General features: G+C 34.0%; 2 protein-coding genes across 2 annotated transcripts; both read left to right on the forward strand.

Annotated features, from left to right (window-relative positions):
• Positions 1–382: 382 nt before the first annotated feature.
• Positions 383–1,716, forward strand: LOC131619408 (serine/threonine-protein phosphatase 7 long form homolog). Its single transcript, XM_058890507.1, has 4 exons — positions 383–445; positions 540–1,249; positions 1,327–1,417; positions 1,495–1,716. The coding sequence occupies exons 1-4, from the start codon at positions 383–385 to the stop codon at positions 1,714–1,716; spliced, it is 1,086 nt and encodes a 361-aa protein (XP_058746490.1).
• Positions 1,717–11,385: 9,669 nt separating this feature from the next.
• Positions 11,386–17,851, forward strand: LOC131619409 (phosphate transporter PHO1-like). The gene is made up of 15 exons (XM_058890508.1): positions 11,386–11,649; positions 12,262–12,345; positions 12,432–12,642; positions 12,823–12,970; positions 13,204–13,252; positions 14,627–14,698; positions 14,830–14,959; positions 15,279–15,399; positions 15,916–16,165; positions 16,293–16,397; positions 16,511–16,555; positions 16,652–16,804; positions 16,903–17,181; positions 17,263–17,399; positions 17,490–17,851. Exons 1-15 carry the CDS (start codon positions 11,386–11,388, stop codon positions 17,527–17,529), a joined length of 2,088 nt encoding a protein of 695 aa, XP_058746491.1. The 3' UTR covers positions 17,530–17,851.
• Positions 17,852–19,186: the final 1,335 nt, after the last annotated feature.

Here is a 19,186-nt window from a genome sequence, read left to right on the forward strand (position 1 = left end):
CTCCCAGGGGTTGGCCGGACCACAAGGGAGTCCTCCCAGGGGTTGGCCGGACCCAAACAAGGATAGTTGGAGTGCGTCCAAGGGTGGGACGGACGACAACTAGGCTCAATTTCCGCTGCATGCATGCATGCATTTGTCCCATCTGCCATTGTGTAATCAAATCAAATAGTAAAGCATGCAATAGAGTCTAATATATGTTGGATAATAGCATGCTCCATATATTGCATGCATTACACTTGTCTGTCCAATGGATTCTACAATGCATTTGCTTTGACTATAAATTCAACCTATCATTATCACTCCAAACTCATAACATCTTCCAAATTTCATACATTACATATTCATCTGAAACACACAATTATCACTACCACAATCACACAACATGTCTGGTTTGCTTGCTTTGGGAGATAATCATCGAGGAACAAGAGAGAACGTGGCTGCATTCGTACGTATTTTAAATTTGTTACTAGTATTCTTATACGTATTTTTCACAGTTTATTGTTTTTGTATACTAACCAAATTATATATTTTTTGTATAGGATGAGTCTAAAAGGTTTAGACTACATAATCATATGTTTGATAGGGAGCCAAGTGAGGCTATCAAGCCTTACTTACAAAGAGCCGGGTTTGGGATCGTCTCCAAAATCAACTTTAGAAGTGTTGATTCTAAACTTGTAATTGCGATGCATGAGAGGTGGAGGCCTGAGACACACACGTTTCATTTGCCGACCGGTGAATGTACAATCACATTAGAGGATATAAATATGTTGTTTGGCCTCCGCGTAGATGGGAGAGCTGTAGTAGGTGATACTGAAGGTCCCGATTATGCTTGTATCGATGCTTTAGGCCTACAACCTTTTAGTGATAGGGTGAAGGGTTCGGTAAAATTGACATGGATACACGACGAGTTGAATGAATTAGAAAACCATTCTCAACAAACCGAGGAGGAAAATATACTGCATGCAAAATTATATATCTTAAGTATGATTGCTGTTTTATTTCCTGATAAATCTCATAGTGTATTGCATTCTTCTTGGTTCAAATTTGTCAAAGATCTTGATGAATGTGGAAAATATAGTTGGGGGTCTGCGTGTTTGGCTTACCTTTACAGGGAGATGTGCAAAGCATGTCGTGTAGGATGCATGAGTGTTGCAGGCTGCTCACTCATTCTCGCTGTGTGGACTTACTATCGCATTCCACAACTTGCTCCAAGGAGTGAAATTGCTTCATCCTATCCATACGCCACTAGGTAAATTCTTTACTCTATATATTTATTTTTCCACTAAATTAACGCATAGTCCTAATTGAACATTTTAAATATGCAAGATTTGCACAACGAGGTATGGAGTATTACTCATCTCCAAATGCTTTTCTTGATGGATATCGTTTCATTTTGGATCACATGGTCCAAGGAGATGTAAGTTATTTTCCAAGCCATATACTAACTCTTTCATTTACTTGAATACGACTCTTATATTTATTTATGTCTTACAGTTTTTGTGGAGGCCTTACGAAGAATATCCTCGTCGCACTCAACGAGAAGCTAAAGCGTGGAGTGCAACTACATATATTATCTGTTTTCATATTGTGGAAATGCATCACGCCGACAGGGTTAGGCTTCAATTTGGTTTTACGCAAAACATCCCTCAACCCCCGAGGTGTCTTGGAGATCATCACTTGGTAACGAAGAATGATGTAAAGGATTGTAATTATTGAGATGTGAACATTCACGAGAACAATGAGTGGAAAGGTAGAAGAAACTTAATAATGACAGGTGAGTTGAGTACTACTCTACGCCACACCGATGAATATATGCAATGGTTAAGAAATATTCCATTGTTATATTTGTCGAAAGAAACGTATTTGGCAGACCCTCGTTATTACACCTCCTCTACATCAACCCCACAAACAACCTTTCATCAACAAATCCCACAATCATTCCAACCAACCACACAATTCCAAACAACACCACAATTCCAACAAACACCACAATTCCAAACAACACCACAATTCCAACAAACACCGCAATTCCAACAAACACCACAATTCCAAACAACACCACAATTCCAACCAACAACACAATTCCAACAAACACAATTCCAACAAACACAATTCCAACAACAAACTTCTTCCTTTCCACAAACATACCAACACACTCAAACCACACAACAACACACATTTTTTGCCACCCCATCTCAAATTCCTACCCCTTACACCTCAACCCCCCAAACAAACTACTACTATCACCAAGAACAATATCAACAATCAACACTTCGACCACCGCTACATAACACCCCAATCCCTCAACCCGACTTCGACCAATCATACTCCCAATCTCAACCGCTTTCACTCTCCCAACCACAACATATCTTTGACACCACAAATGTCTACTATCCAGACATGTCATCAAATGTGCCACAAACCTTTGTAGCTTCTACTCAACCATTCATTGACATCACTGATGATCAAGTACTCGAAAATTTACTGACAATAACTCCACAAGAACTGGCGAGGTTTATGAATGATGGTCCGTCGCATCAAAACGATGATCTTTCAAGCGACGATTCTCCACAAAGGCAACCTCCACCAAACATTGAGCAACCGTTAGGTAAGGGTAAGAGAGCAAAGATACCCAAAAAATGCCTCACTGGGGGCCATATGGTCCAACCAAAGCCCAAAAAAAAATAGGCCTTTTTTCCTTGTACGTGTTTATGTATTGAATAAAATAAATATTGGAAATAATATTTTTTTATTCATATTTAATGTTATTTATTATATTTTAATGTTTTTTATAAATATTGGCAAATAAATTTTTTAATTTATATTTTAATGTTTTTTATTTAATTTTATTGTTTTTTAATCTTTAATTAAAATAAAAAATCAATTATAGCTTTTAATAATCATTTAAATCAATTAAAACAAAAAAAAATAAAAAAAAAGGATCCAGTTAGCGTCCGGCCCACCCCTGGCCGGACCCAAACTACGCAAAAAATTCCTTCATCCGTCCGTCCAAGGGGTGGCCGGACCTGAACTACAAGTGTGGCATATTGGTCATTTATTTTCACTTTGTGGCATTATGGTATATTTGTTTCATTTTTGTGGCAGTACAGTAAAAAAATCCACGTTACTCTCATTTACTTTCCTGATTTGACAACTATTCATACCTTTTGTTTCTGACCAAGTAAATATATTTATGTACTATTTTACTGAGCACATCACAGCACAAGCAAAGCATTTACTTCATTTTAAGGTAGGACTGACAATTAGCATACACAAATAGGGCAAAAGTGGTTATGCACTTTTAAATTGATGATTAATTTTTAATTAAATAGATTAAATATCTGAAGTAATTTTACATAAATCTTCACTAATATTAAATTTCAAACTATTATATCATTAATCAAAAGAAGTATTTGTGTACACATACACAAATTTAATCATTTTTGCGTGCTCTAATACACACCTTATGATATCAATTGGGATTTGTATAAAATTCAAACACACACACACACACACTTATAAAGGAGAGAGAACAAGACGAAACTATATTTGTAATTCTACTCTTTATTTCTGAAAACTGATATGTTGCAAAGCTTTCAATCATGTTTTTATTATGTAGGCTTTGTAGTAGACATACTTAGTGCCTAAGAAATTTACTAAGGTTTTTTCTTTAGCCACCTCCCTATGGGGTCACCCCCAGCGAAAAACCCAAATTACCCCTGCTTCAGAAATGAACTTCCGAAGCGTTTTTCTTTAAAAAAAAATTCCACAATTCGGAAGTGCATCTCCGAAAACACCTCATGGAGGGTGTTTTCGGAGATGAACTTCCGAAAACACCTTTTTTCAGATTTTGGGGGGTTTTGGAAATGAACTTCCGAATTATGCAGAAATTGATTTTTTTTAATGTTTTTCTTAACAGTCTCTTATTTTTAATTAAAGGAAATCGGGAAATAAAATAAATGACATATAAACAGAAAAAGCTAATATGATAAAAAAGTAATATATACAAGCCGATCCAAATCCAAATAAAAATAGTGTGCTAAAGATACAATCCGAAAACAAAAAATAAATAAACCCGACCACTACTGGGTGTGCGTAACCCTCTCACCCTGGGCCCTCCTTTGCCGCCTGTATGCCGCTGCACAGCCCGCATCAGTGACGATCATCTCCATCACGGCGTCTGCCTCTGGACCGTCCTGATGAACGACACCTCGATCCAACGGGTCCCGCCCAAGCATCTCTATCCGCTGGCAGATCGGCAGGAGATCAATGGCGTGGTCATCCTCGGCCTGCTGGTTCTCCAGGATCTCCTCGTGTGCTGGCCTAGGAGCGCCGGGAGCGTCGGGTGTCAGCAGAGGATGTGAAACCCGATAGAACCATGTGACGTACCCCTCCACTCTGTGCCAGTCCTGGGTGACCCGCCGGCGACGATACTCCTCCGGTACCACATGATGCGCCCAATCGTCCCATATGGCAGTGAGCTGCACTCTGGTCACTGTGTCGGGAGCAGCCTCGAAGGGTGACCTGGGTATCATCTGCACGAATCCGAACTGCCGTATGCACCGCTCAGGGAGATACCGGACCATGATGGTAGTCCCGCATGCCAACCACCCAGAATATAGAGATATGCCGTCAAAGGGGACAATCTGAGTGTAGTCGCTGAACGACCTCCAGGTGACGTCGTCGTGCATCGTGCGGTCCAGGTACCCACGGTATGGTCCCACCGCATTGTTCCCCCTCTAGAGAACGTATCTGGCGGCCCTGGGCATGGGGTCAACGTACGCAGGATCGATGTGGAAGCCGTGGATGCGGGAGAAGTAGGAGATGATCCAGCTCTGAAACATAAATAAATACGAAACATAAGTAAATACGAAACACAAATACGAAACATAAATAAATACGAAACAATTAAAATGAAACGTACCGTGAGTAGTGTGTAGGATCCGACCAACTGCCTCGTCCTCCAGTTGGAGGCCTCATTCAGCTTCTGGTAGAGGTATGCCAGAGTAGCTGCCCCCTAGTTCCACTGGTAAATGGTATCCAGGTCCATGAAGTAGCGGAGGTAGGTCACGTCGACGTACCTTGCACTCTTGTCCACAAAGCATGCAGCGCCTACCACATGCATGTACCAGCACCGGAGAGCGCAGCCGCGGTGATACTGTGTAAATAGCTCGTCACCCTCAGCCTCAGCCTCGGCCGCCGCCACCAGGTGGTGCTCGAAGTAGCGGCTCAGTGTGATGAACCGGATATGAGGCCCAGATGTCGTGGCGCACTCAAAATCAGCAACTTCGGGCTCCATGCCCAAATAGAGCACCATCCACTCAATGGCTTCGACTCTCTGGATCCGGGAGTGGGTCAACAGCGGCCCCCTGATGGGCAGGTGGAGAAGACACTGCACATCAAGCAAGGTGATCGTCATCTCCCCAACCGGCAAGTGGAAAGAAGACGTCTCCTCGTGCCAGCGCTCCACAATGCCCCCTGCATGCCGTGGCTGATGGTGGTGTACCCCGTCATGCAGAGCCCGCTAAGCCCTGAACCTCGCACCGCGTCGTTAAACCACCGAGCTGCTGGTTTAAACAGACTAAAAATCTTCCGGGAGTGGTTCACCATTTTCAAAGGCTCTCTCTCCTGTTACAAAACAAAACAAATAAAAGCATATGTTAAATAGACCGTTAAGAAAATATCGAATAAACGTCTAAATTATAAACGGTTAAATAAAAAAAATACCTCTCCCTCCCAGATACGCCTAGCGACGTGGTCGCAGTAGGATATCAGCACGGAAGTGTCAATGGGCCCTCCCGGGTAGCTGTCCTCCTGCTCATCCTCCTCCCCAGGTGGAGGGTCAACATCCGGTACCCCCTCCGGCTCAAGGTATGGAACTGCCACCTCCTCGTCCTCCTCCTCCTCCTCTCGCTGGCGGGAAGAAGATACCCGAGCCAGCCGACTCCTAGATCCAGATGAAGAGGTACCCTCTCCCACGTCCACGGGAACTCGCACACGGCTTCCCCGACCCTGCCCCCGTCCCTGGGTCGACGCCAGCTGCGCCGCCGCCCGCTCGCGTCTAGCCGACGCAGTCTGGGTCTCCCTACCCTGTCTGATGCGTGTTGGTTGGTTGCCTGACATGTTCCTGTAAACAATTGAAATCGATTAATATGCGATACAAAAGAAAAAAAATAAAAAAATTGCATTTCTGATACAATTCGGAAGTTCATTTCCGAAACTGGGAATGGAGGTGTTTTCGGAAATGAACTTCCGAAACACCCCTGCGCAAAACTTCTCTGCAACCTCCAATGGCAGACCCCAAAAACCTAAACCAAAACTACTTTTATGCCTACTAAACAACCTAATATCAGTACCAACCTATCTTAATGTGATTTTTTCAGTTTCTAAACACCCTAATATAGTAATGAATAATGGATCTAAAAATTGAAAAAAAAATGATAAACTTACCAATTAGTGTTTGAGATGAGTTTGGTTGAGTTTGGAAGAAGAGTTTGGCAACCTCTGATACTTCACACTTGCTTTTGCAGAATTTTTGCAGAGAGTTTGAGTTTGGAAGAAGATTAGGGTAAATGATTTGGGGGAGGGGGGCTGTTTTGCTTAATATGCAAAACGCGCATTATTTCGGAAGTTCATTTCTGAAATGTTGTTTTCGGAAATGATCTTCCGAAACAAGACAATTTTTTCAAAAAAAAAGGCGCTTTCAGAGATGCATCTCCGAAAACACCTTTTTCTTGTATTTCGAAGATGCATTTCCGAAGTCAGGGGTAGTTTGGGTTTTTCACCAGAGGTGGGCTAGAAAGTTGGGAGGTGGCCAAAGAAATTTCCACTTACTAATTAAGAGACTTAATGAATTTAGAGGCGGTGATGTAATGTACATTTTTAATCTCTAAGCTTATCTACCTTCTAAAGTATTCTAGTAACTATTTATTTAATTTCAAAACTTTCTCAATAATTCTGGATGTTTTTTGATTTAATTCAACATTGCCTCCCTTAATTTAATGTCTCCACTTTTCTCATTTAGAACCTGTTCTTCATATATATATATATATATATATATATATATATATATATATATATATATATATATATATATATATATATATATATATATATATATATATATATATAATTATTCTGCTTCTGATGTATCATTTTTAAAATTCTTCTCGTCCATACTATTTGTGTAGCACAATTGGTTGCTGCAATATATTTTTCTTTAGCGGTAGAAAGCACAACTACTGGTTGTTTCTTTGAAGACCATGAAATTGCACCTGTTCTCAAATGAAATATGTACCCTGACGTGCTTTTTCTTCTCAATCACTATTTGTATATGCAATAAGTTCCACATCACTATTACTAGCATAAAAAATCTCATCAGTCATTGTATCTTTTATATAACGAAGAATCCACTTAGCTCCTTGCAAATAACTAACACATGGTTCTTCCATGAATCTGCTGAGCAATCCAACTCCATAGACTATATCTGTTATTGGCGCAGTCAGATATCTCAAGCTTCCGATCAAACTTTTATAATAGGTTGAATCTACCCTATTTCCATCATTTTCTCTTGTCAACTTTAATTTTTCTTCAACGGGTGTATAAACTAGCTTTGAATGCTCCATCTTAAACTTCTTCAGAATATCACTAGCATATTTCTTTTGGAAAATGAAAATTCCATCATTTTGTTGGACGATCTCAATGCCAAAGAAATAGGATATTAAGCCTATATGCCTCATTTCAATATGTCTAATCATAGCATCCCTGAATTACGAAATCATCTTTGAATTATTTTCAATGAAAATCAAATCATCAACATATAGACACACAATAAGGACATCTCTAGCATCAATGTGTTTGATATATAACGTATGCTCGTGAGGACATCCCTAGAAACCATCCTACACAAAATAAGAATCATTCTTGTTACACCAAGCTCTTGGCGCCTGCTTCAAGACATATAATGTTTTCTTCAATATATATACTTTATCCTCTATTCTTTTGACTACATATCCTGCAGGTTGCTCAACGTACACTTCTTCTTCCAGATTACCACTAAGAAATGCATACTTAACTCATTTGATGTATTTTTCAACTATATTGAGCTGATATCGAAATGAGCAGTTTAATTTTATACAACCTTATGACAGGAGCATTTGTTTGGCCTTCAACATGCATCTCACCATATCTATAATTGTTATATTCTTTCTTTCAACAACTCTATTATCTTGAGATGTATATCTTGTTGTTAATTGATGCTCAATTCCATGTTGCTAAAAAACTTGCAGCAGCGAGGTATTCTTGACCTCTGTCTTTTCTCGATGCTTTAATTCTACAACCACTTTGTTTTTCTACAAATGCCTTGAATGTCTTAAAGGAATCACATGCTTCTGATTTTTGTTTCAAGAAATACACCCAAGTCTTTCTATTGAAATCATCAATAAAAATAATAAAGTACTTACAACCACCTAGTGTTGGTATTTCCACTGAACACAAGTCTGAATGAATTATCTCTAGCAGCTTCTTCGCTCGCCAAGATATTCTAGTTTGAAATGAATCTCTATGCTTCTTTCGAATTTGGCAAGTCTCACATAGTCCATTGGGAGTATTCACAACAACCAATCCAGAAACATTTTCTTGACAAGTAATTCAAGCCAGAAAATTGAAAGTGGCCAAATTTTATGTGCCATAACCAATCATCATTTGGAATAATAGAACTCAAGCAAGGAAAATTTTCATGTTGAATTTTCAAAGGAAATAAGCGGTTCGGTGTCATTCTTACCTTTGTGGTAAATCTGTCATTTTTGTCAATCAACGTGCAAAAACCATTGTGAATCTGCATGTTATAATCTTTCTCTGATAGTTGTCTCATACTCAAAAGATTATGATGAAGACCAGGAGCATATAAAACATCAACAATAAAGTTTTGAGATCTAATTTTTTTTAAATAACTAAGATTTTCAAAAAAATTACACAAATAACCAAAGTTTCAAATTAATTGCATAAATGGCTAATTTTTCACTCTTTTTACACATTGTCGCCACCCTAAGGGGCTACTACACTTAAATTTAGGGCAAGTCGCCAATATAGGTGGCGGCTACATTGTTTTTTAGGGCAAGTCGCCACTAGGAGTGACGACTTTCCCTAAAAAGAACAATGTAGTCGCCACTAGGAGTGACGACTTGCCCTAAATTTAAGTGTAGTCGTCATGTATGGTGGTGACAATGTGTAAAAAGAGTGAAAAGTTGGCCATTTATATAATTAATTTGAAATTTTGATTATTTATGTATTTTTTTGAAAAACTTGATTATTTATAAAAAAAAATGGAATTTTTTTCTTTCTAATAAGCTCCATGAATATTTGAGGTGTTAAAATAATAACAGTTGGGTTATTATATTTGGTATAATTATTATGATTTTATATTTGATTGATTAGTCTTAGCGTAATGCTAACTTGTGTCTTAAGGATATATTTAAAAAATTCAAAAATAAAAATTTCATATTGAAAAAAATAATAAAAAATATTAATTATTCTAAATTTTTTTATGTATTTAATTCTTAACTTGTACTCCTAAGGCACAATTTTATATTACCCACAATTTTAATATTATTCACTCACAGCATTTGGTTAGATAATATATGAGTAACACATTAGTTATGTGAATTGAAATCAGTACTCATAATATCTATAACATCAAATTAATTAATTGTATATAATATCAAACATTTATAATCGCTTGATTAAGATTCTGGTTGTATAAACTCATAAATAAATATGATAATAAAATATTTTATTTAAAGGTTACTAAACATAATACTTATTTTATTTCAACCAACAATTTCTTTTAAAAATCAAATTCTTATTTTTAAATGTCATAATTTATCTTTTTTCTATTCTTTATATGATTATTTAATATAATTAAATTTATATTATAATTACTCATTATAAATAAATAATTTATTTCTAATTTACACGTGCATATAAATACATTTTATATGGTATTAAATTATTTTATCAGTGCGAAAGTACGAGAATCTTACTAGTTATATAAAAAATAATATATGTTAAATAAAAAAATATAAATTGACATATATTCAACCAATAAAAGGCATGTATTCAATTAAAATATTTTTTTTTATCTTTTTAAAATACTAATATGATATAGTAAGTATAAAAAATCCAATTAATTATATTTATACTATTAATTTTTATTATTTATGCACTATCTTTAAACTTATACATTAAATTTATAAATATTATTAATGGTATTAATAATAATTCAAATATCAAAAATAAGATGTGTAATAGTAGTTGCAACTTTCCAACTACTATTCATTGCAGGATATGAATCTCTCCAAATTAAATGCAAGTAGTAGTAGTTGGGATGATGTATCTTGGTGTCATGATGGGAGTAGGGAGTTTCAATTTTTTTTCCGGCTAAGTCTCTGAACAAGGGGTTGGAATGTGAGTCTTATCATTTCAACCTGTTAAGTCAGTCTGCTATGCCTGCTCTATTGTTCTCTTTGAGAGGAGAATTACAACTTCCCATTTTCTTGTAAGTCAACATGTGCAGTGGAGAGAGAAACTTTGAAAGATCTTTTTTGATGTAACAACATGTTTTGAAAATTTTTCTCTGCTTTCTCCAAGTCGCGTTAATCAAACCCATTCATTTTTCCTTAACTCTCTATTTGCGGGAAAGAAATTAAAGAAAAAAAATGTTAAAAGAATAAAAATAAATAGGAAGTAAATGGAATGAGATAAAAATGTTTAATTGTTTGATAGAATAGAAGTGAAAATGAATAAAAAGTAAGAGGAAAGAATGATTTGTAAATAAATTGGCCTTAAATAAAAATACAAAAAGTAAATATTAAGAAATTAAAAAATATTTTTTATTTGATTCTATAAATAAATATTAAGTAAAAATGAAATTTAATATATTAAAATCATTTTTATCACTTTTAGAAAGAATTATATGGATTTTAAAGAAACAATACTTTGTTAATGTTCAAACTAAATATAAATTTCATCGAGTTTTAATTTTTCAAAATATAATGACTATTTTATGTCATTTTAACAAAAAAATCAAGTAGAATTTCATTTTTCATCCAATTTAAAAGGGTTATTCTTTTTAGTGGATTCCACTCAAATATTTATTTTCTTTTCATTTATGACAGCCAACTAAATAAAGAAAAATAGAATATTTTTTAATCTTTTTTTCTTTCCATCAATTTTATTATAATCCGCCCCTGGTTAAAACTATCTATAATTAATTTTAGTGAACTATCTTACTACCACAAAAATAGTAAGATACTCTCCATTTCATTTCTACATTGTCAAGCAACTCAACGTTTCATTTCTCCAAACCAAACCAGTATCGTTTAAGTGATGGTGAAGTTTGGACATGAGTTAAGTGCCAACATGATACAAGAATGGAAGGAGGAGTACATGGATTATGGCGGATTGAAGAAGCTGATAAAGATGATGAAGGAGTCAAAGATTTCAAACAGGAAAGTTAAGAAGATGGCAAAGAAAATACATGAGAGAATGTCTTCTTCAAGCTCAAACTGCAGAAACTCCATGTCTAACTCAGTTTCATCCATCGGAAAGAAATTCACCTCCTTCCTCTCGCCTACTAAGGATATCATTCAGGTATTTTTTGTGTTCATGGTGTTGTTATTATTGTTTCTTTGATCAATAATTTTGGTTTCTATTGTTAGTTGAAAAAATGGCTATATTTAAAGAAAAAAAATGGGTTTGATCTTAAACAAACCATCAAGATATTAAACAATGAGTTTGAAATTGGGGATAGAAACCTACAGTGATTGGATGCATTTTGCTCATATCATAATGTGTTTGAAATTGGGGAAAAAAACCTACATGACAAATACATTAGATGGATTAATATTAAACAACAATTAGAAGTAGTTTATAAATCAGTTTTAGAAACAAATTTAAAAGCTGGTAGGGAAATGAAATATTTCAATTAAATGTTCAAAAGGTAATTTTTACAAAGTTCTAAATCATTGGACAAAATTTCTAAGTTGAAAAGGCAGCTAAATTTTTTATTAGTAATAGAGCCAAAGAACTATATTGTCTACTGCTATGACATTCCAACTATATATTGATTGTCAAATTCTTATTTAGATATTTAGATAGATTAAACTGCCTATGCCTATAGATACAATATGTAAAGTTCTCTCCTAATGTAATAATGTAAATGTAAGACTTAATGTAAAAGTCTTTCCTTTTTTATGCATGCAGCTAAGGAAGATAAACACAGTGAATAGTGAAGAAGGAATCTACGAATACAAAACCGATGTTTTGTCACTGTCTTCCCAAGATAACGTAGGTTTTTAAATTTATATCAATGTGAAATACAATATTGTATATTTTTTGTTTTAATTTACTAATGTGCTAATCTCTGTTTATAGGTATCTCGGTTTTTTGTGAGCCTTGATGTCGAGCTGAACAAAATTAACTCTTTTTTTATCAAAAAAGAGAGCGAATTTTCGGAAAGAGAAGATACATTAAAGAAGCTGCTTCAGATTCTGTTGGATTTTAAAAAAATTATTATGGACCGAAGACATCTGACAAATATTGCTCAAGAAGCTCCTCCTCAAACACAAGATTCTAATTCGTTAGGTTAGATTGTCAATTACATGTTTTTTCCAACACAAGATATTAATTAGTCGAGTATAATTTTATGACAACCAAATCATATTAAACTATTTAATATCATTTACAATTAATTATTTGTGTTCAAGATTCACATAATTTACTCTATTTTTATTTCTGCTATTAATTTTGTACTTTCAATTACAGAATTTATTTCCATTACAAATGAGCTTAGGGAGGATTTAGTGAATCATCCAACACGAGATTTTCATCAGGAGATTCACAATGCCCATAAAGTTCTTAGAAGTGCATTTGTTGAATTCTACCAAAGCCTCGATTCACTCAAGATTTACAGGTTTTAATTCTTCTAATTATTGTTATTAATGATATTAAAAACAAAAAATATAAGAAATCTCTTTTGAAATAAATTTCTAAACAAGAATTTGTTTTTGTCAAAAGTAATTTTGGAGAAAGTTCAAACACACCAAAGCTTTTAAAAATTACATGTAGTTTGTTTTATGTCTTATTCTCATTCTTTAATCATTTCATGATTATACTGAATTATAATCTAATTCTCTTATTTAACAGCTCACTTAATATGACCGCTTTTTCAAAGATACTGAAAAAATTTGACAAGGTAATATGCTCAACTTCTATTACAACTTATTAGCCATGTTCTAATTACAATTGTATGTTAACCATTACCAATTCTTAATCATACATCATTTGATCAAACCATCTCTTAAAGAGTGTTTATAATTAACACTATGGTAATCACTTAAGGGATGATTAGCCTATTAATTCGAAAGATCACTAACTTTCTTTAATTAGGATTAAGAAGATAAAAACTATGGTTTTAGGAAAATTTTAGATTCATGATTCGAATCAGGAAGTTCATTGATTCGAAATAGGCTACCGAAGTTAAAAAGCAAACCACATGACCTCCCTGGATTTTGGATCAAATTTTTATAAACTTTGGCTTTGTCACGACCTTTCGAAATGGTGGTTGCATTATGGATCGCATATTTTTAATACTTTGGTTTTGTCAATGTTAATTAGAGTATAGTTGAGTCAATTTGGTTCCTTAAGTGCCAAGTAATTCAAAGGATGAAGTTAATTAGAATATCGGTCCATTATGTGTTAGATGTGATCATGTTTTGGCCAAGGGTGAGACAACATGCATTTTTATGTACTTAATTTTTATTGAGGCCAAGTACTGGTGCAGTGCAGGTATGGGTGTGCCAACTTTCACCCAAGAGTGTGAATAACTTTGTTGTGCCAATGTTTTCTGTACATTAAAACTTTCTGATACAACTATGCAATCTTTTGAAAAAAGTTGCTGAGTAGTCATATATTGTAAAACTATAGAGCAACATACCATGAATTACAGACGGTACAATTGATGACAATAAATAGTTTTGTCGATTCAAGAATGGTAGTTATCAACTTGCAAAACTAATAATTGAAGCCACTTTTTAGCAGGACCCTCATTAAGAATTGTCTATCTAATTTGTCAAATGATTTCTTAGTACCAATCTCCAAATCCCTGTTTCCTTCAAAATATTGTCAAATATGTTAATGTCTTCTAAGGTGATCCATATGCATAAGAGAAGTTTCTGTGTCTAATGAAGCCTATTTGATGTTTGTATAATATTTGAAGAGCTGTGGGGGCTATGATGTTAGTTAGATTTTGTAGTAATTTTAAATCAAAATTTTGCATGTACTCATGGCCACATAGATTTAGTGGAGAAGTTAGTAATATTCAAAGCATCTACTCATTGTTGATTAAGTATTCAAAGCTTTTACTCATTGCAGATTGAAAATTGTTCTATGTAAATCTTATTTGAGCATTCACAAAGCCTTTTCTACCATTGGTACACTGTTATCAAATTGCACCGCCATGACTGCTATGGCGGATATTTTAATAAAGAAAAACTAACTTTTAATTAAGTAATATGATAATAACTTTCGATAATATGAAAAAAGTTATAAATTATCATTGATCAAACAGGTGTCTTCCCAAAAAGTTTCTGAAAGTTATTTGAAAGCGATGCAAAAATCTCGATTTGTTAGTTGTGATAAGGTACGTCTTTCAAATATTCGCATGTTTTCAAAGTTGCCTTAGAAAAAGGATGAATTATCTACCATAGATTTTAATCTTCATATATTCTTAATAATATATGATTCTAATATGTTGCTATAATTATATATAAGGTTGTTAGGCTAATGGATGAAATGGAGTCCAAATTCTCAAAGCACTTCACCAACAATGACAAGAAAAAGACAATGAAGTTTTTAAAACCCAAGCAAAATAAAGATTCAAATATGATGAATTTTTTTGTTGGTAATATATTGATTCTGTCTTTATCTCTCCTTGTTTATTATCAAGTTAGATTCATTAGCATTAATATTGTATTTTGTGCTATAAATATAAACTTATATCTCTTTATCATATCAGTGAGACAATATGTTTGATTTAAAGTGTCCAATTTCAAGCAGTCACTAAAAAAAAGTAAATTTGGAAGTTGTTTTGGAATCGCGAAGCTAATGAGTCAAATTTTAAATATTTTGTTAAGTTATAAATTTTATTTGCAAAATAAAGTTTATCTTTCACACATTTATATCTTATAATTAACTCTCTTTGTCTCACTTTTTCTTTGCAGGATTGTCTGCAGGATGTTTCGTAACTTTGTTTTGTGTGTACGCACTTTTGGCACATTTCTATGGCGTATTCTCTCACAGTAACGAAAAAGGCTACATGAAAATTATGTTTCCTATTTTGAGGTACAAAATCATTTTCAACATTTATATATTTACTTATTAAGTAAAAAATTTCTATTGAACTCTTCGCAAACTATTACAAATTATCTTTTTTTTGTTAGTTGATCAAATCTTACAATTATAAATCATAAAACTAATTAGTAAACACACTTAATAAACAATAAATATTTCATAATTTTCTTTAAAATTAATTTTTGACAATTTTAGTATAAAAATATGGGTAATGCTAACGAGTGCCCCAAGGGCACTGGTTAAGGATTCCAAATATAGAAAATATTCTATAAATAAATCAATTATTTAAACTTACAATGCATTGAATACAAGTGTTTTTAAGAAAAACATACCTTTTTATTTTTTGCAATAGTCAATTATTTTAATTTTCACTACATTTAATAAAAGCGTTTAATAAATAAAATATACCATTTTAAACTCTTAACCAGTGCCCCTGGGGCACTCGTTAGCATTACCCTAAAAATATTTATATAATAATGTACTCATAGTTTCAATGATTTTGTGCAGTGTGTTCACATTGTTAAGTCTACATCTATTTTTGTATGGATGTAACTTATACATGTGGGAGAGAACGAGAATCAACTACAATTTAATTTTTGATTTCTCTCCAAGAAAATCACTTCATTATAGAGATGTATTTTTGGCATGCTCTACATTGATGACCATTGTGTTTGGAGCAATGGTTATACATCTTATTTTAGGTGCTGCAGGCTTCTCTATATGCAAAAGTGCTATATTTCCGGGAATTGTACTTCTGGTGAGTATAATGATATATATCTTCAATTAAGTTAGCTTATTTTTTCTTAGAAAATAATAAGTGTTATTTATTATATTAACCACTATATTAAACTTGAGATCTTTAGGCTAACAATGAATTTTTTCAGTTTTTCATAGGTCTACTAATTTTCCCCTTTAACATTTTCTATCGCCCTACACGTTACTTCTTCATCCGTGCCATTTGCAAGATTATATGTTCTTTATTTTTTAAGGTAACTTTCAACCTCAAGAAACAAATGAGAACAATTATATTTGTTATATTAACAATCATGTAGAAAGCTAAACTTAGCGTTATTAATTTCATTTTAATTTATGATTTCAACAGGTTATGTTAATTGATGTGTTTATGGCAGATCAACTAACTAGCCAGGTAATTAATTTTTTTTTCTTCTTTTTTATCTTTTCTTCTTATAATGCATCTTAATTATTAACATTAAATAAATTTTATGTTACGATTATAACACAGATTCCACTGATAAGGCATTTGGGAGCTACCGGTTATAACTTTTTTCTTGAAGTTTTGAAAATACATCCTCGTGAAACCCGCAATTCAAGAAGAATTTATATGGAGATTATATATTTCATCTCATTCTTTCCATATTTGTGTCGTGCATTTCAAGTAAGCTTATTAAGTTTGAATAAAACAATTATATTGCTATTTTATTTTTTTATAACTTATTGACAAATAACATACATGTTGTTGAATTTTGTTTCCAGTGTATTAGACGGTGGTACGATGACGGTGATCTCAATAATTTGGCTAATATGGTAAAGTATGTTTCCGCAATAGTGGCCGGAGGAACTAGAGTTGCATACAAGAGACAACATGGCCACCTATGGCTTGCTATTTGCGTCATCACCTCTTTCGTGACGGGGTTTTACAATACCTATTGGGACATCGTCAAAGACGGTGACTTTTGCAATTTTCAATCTACAAATCGAGGGCTTAGAGATAATTTGGTTTTAAAGAATAAAAGGATATACTTTGTATCAATTGTAAGTTTTTTTACCTTTGTGTGAATAAACATAAAAAGAATTATATGTTTTTTAATATTAGAAATTGATATTTGATTGCAGGCCTTAAATATCATTTTGAGGGGGGCATGGGTACATAGTACCATACTTTTCGAAGCTGGGCCTGCTAAAGTGGGACTGCTAGAGTTTTCGATGGCTGTTCTAGAAGTTATTCGAAGAGGCCATTGGAGTTTTTACAGGTGCATTTTATTATCTTTAGTCATTGAAAATTGTAAAATATTGAATGAATATAAATATAATAAAATCAAAGAGTATTTTTTTTTGAACAGGGTCGAAGTTGAACAGGCAAGAATCAATGCCCGGCAGTGAAGACAGATTTGATCAATTTGGTTTTGTCAATGTTAGTTAGAGTACTGTTGACTCAACTTGGTTTCTTAAGTGCCAAGTAATCCATAGGATGAAATTAATTAGAATATTGGCCCATGGTGTGTTAGATGTGATCATGTTTTGGCCAAGAGAGGGTGAGGCAACTTGCTTTTTAATGTACTTGATTTTTTCTGAGGCCAAGTTGCAGGTGCAGATATAGGTGTGCCAACTTTCTCCCAAGACAGTGTCGCTAACTTCCCTGTGTCAATGTTCTTGTGCATTCAAAATTTTTGAAAAAAGTTGTTGACTAGTCAGTAGTCATAGATTGTAAAAGCTAGAGTAGCATACCATGAATTTCAAACCTAACCATTTAGACACGACCCATGTGGAAAGCTTGGCTATGACCTTATTTGTGATGGTTTCAAGGTGAGTGTGAATCTAGCTTTTGGTTATAAAATATCAATCTCCAATCTCCTTGTTTCCTTCAAAAGATTTGTTGTCAAAATATTTTAATGGCTTTGATTTCCTAGGGGAGAAGTCACCATGTCAAGAAATCATTATTTACATATGTAACAATATGGGGGTACGTCTGTCTTTTAAGTTAGTAGGAATACTGTTGTCAGAAAAGAAAAGCTTCATGTAAGTGAAATGCATGTTGTTCAATGTCTTCTCATTTTTTAGCCTAGAGATTCTAAGATAAGAGTATCTTAGTTTAGTCATGTTTGGAAATAATTGATGCTTCTTTCTCTTTGTTAAATCATCCATTTCTACGCTTATTTCTTCAAAATCAATTCACAACAACATGAAGAGCTTGATCCATTACACTTCAGGATATATTCTCTTCCAAATTAAGTATGTCTCTGAAGCCATATTCATTGATGAGACCTTAAGTGATGTTTAAATCGTCTGCAATTTAGTCGCAATTTCGAATACTAGGATTTCAATTTATACATATTGTCTGCAATTTTATCAAAATTGGTATGCACATTCCCAATGATTTCTTTATTCCATGTTCCGAGGAATGGTTTGAGAGTTTTCAATTTGGATGCTATTATTATGTACATGGGACAACCAGCAATTATGATTGTCTAATTGTCAAAATGAACATTCCTGCAAGAATCACATATTTTGGAAATTTAAGGAGCTAGCAATTTCAATATTGTCCATGTCAAAGATGTGAAAAAAGGGTGATGATGAGTTATTTTTAAGAAAAATGCAGAAGTTAGTAGTATTCAAAGAATCTACTAATTGCTGATTCAACAGTGTTGTACCTAATCTTATTTGAGCATACATAAACTATGAAGCACGGACACCCCGAATTTGACACCGACACAGCGACACTGATAATCATAAGTGTCGGTGCAAGTGTCCGATACCGACACGGACACGTATTTTTTCAGAGGTGTCGGTGTTAGTACACAAATCCTTTTCTTCCATTAGTCTATGTTTAGTAGCACTTCAAATAAAGTCATGCACCAAGGGCCATTGTTAATTTATTGATTTTTCCCCAGTTCTGACCACAAATTTCTTCCCTGCGCATTAGAACTTGCATAGACTGCAACCACACAACATTTCTTTATGTTTGGAGTCTTGGGAGATCGAGGCCCTGCACATTAGAACTCGCATAGACTGCAACCACACAACATTTCTTTGTGTTGGA

This window comes from Vicia villosa, linkage group LG7 (assembly GCF_029867415.1).
Source record: "Vicia villosa cultivar HV-30 ecotype Madison, WI linkage group LG7, Vvil1.0, whole genome shotgun sequence".
In the NCBI taxonomy this organism is placed as follows: domain Eukaryota; kingdom Viridiplantae; phylum Streptophyta; class Magnoliopsida; order Fabales; family Fabaceae; genus Vicia; species Vicia villosa.

Excerpts from the sequence above, each read along its gene's own strand:
- LOC131619408 (XM_058890507.1), top strand. The coding sequence starts at position 383 with ATGTCTGGTTTGCTTGCTTTGGGAGATAATCATCGAGGAACAAGAGAG. Across the intron at positions 446-539 it reads GAGAGAACGTGGCTGCATTC|GATGAGTCTAAAAGGTTTAG; the intron begins GTACGTATTTTA and ends TTTTTTGTATAG. Across the intron at positions 1,418-1,494 it reads ATCACATGGTCCAAGGAGAT|TTTTTGTGGAGGCCTTACGA; the intron begins GTAAGTTATTTT and ends TATGTCTTACAG.
- LOC131619409 (XM_058890508.1), top strand. The coding sequence starts at position 11,386 with ATGGTGAAGTTTGGACATGAGTTAAGTGCCAACATGATACAAGAATGG. Across the intron at positions 11,650-12,261 it reads CTACTAAGGATATCATTCAG|CTAAGGAAGATAAACACAGT; the intron begins GTATTTTTTGTG and ends TTATGCATGCAG. Across the intron at positions 12,643-12,822 it reads ACAAGATTCTAATTCGTTAG|AATTTATTTCCATTACAAAT; the intron begins GTTAGATTGTCA and ends TTTCAATTACAG.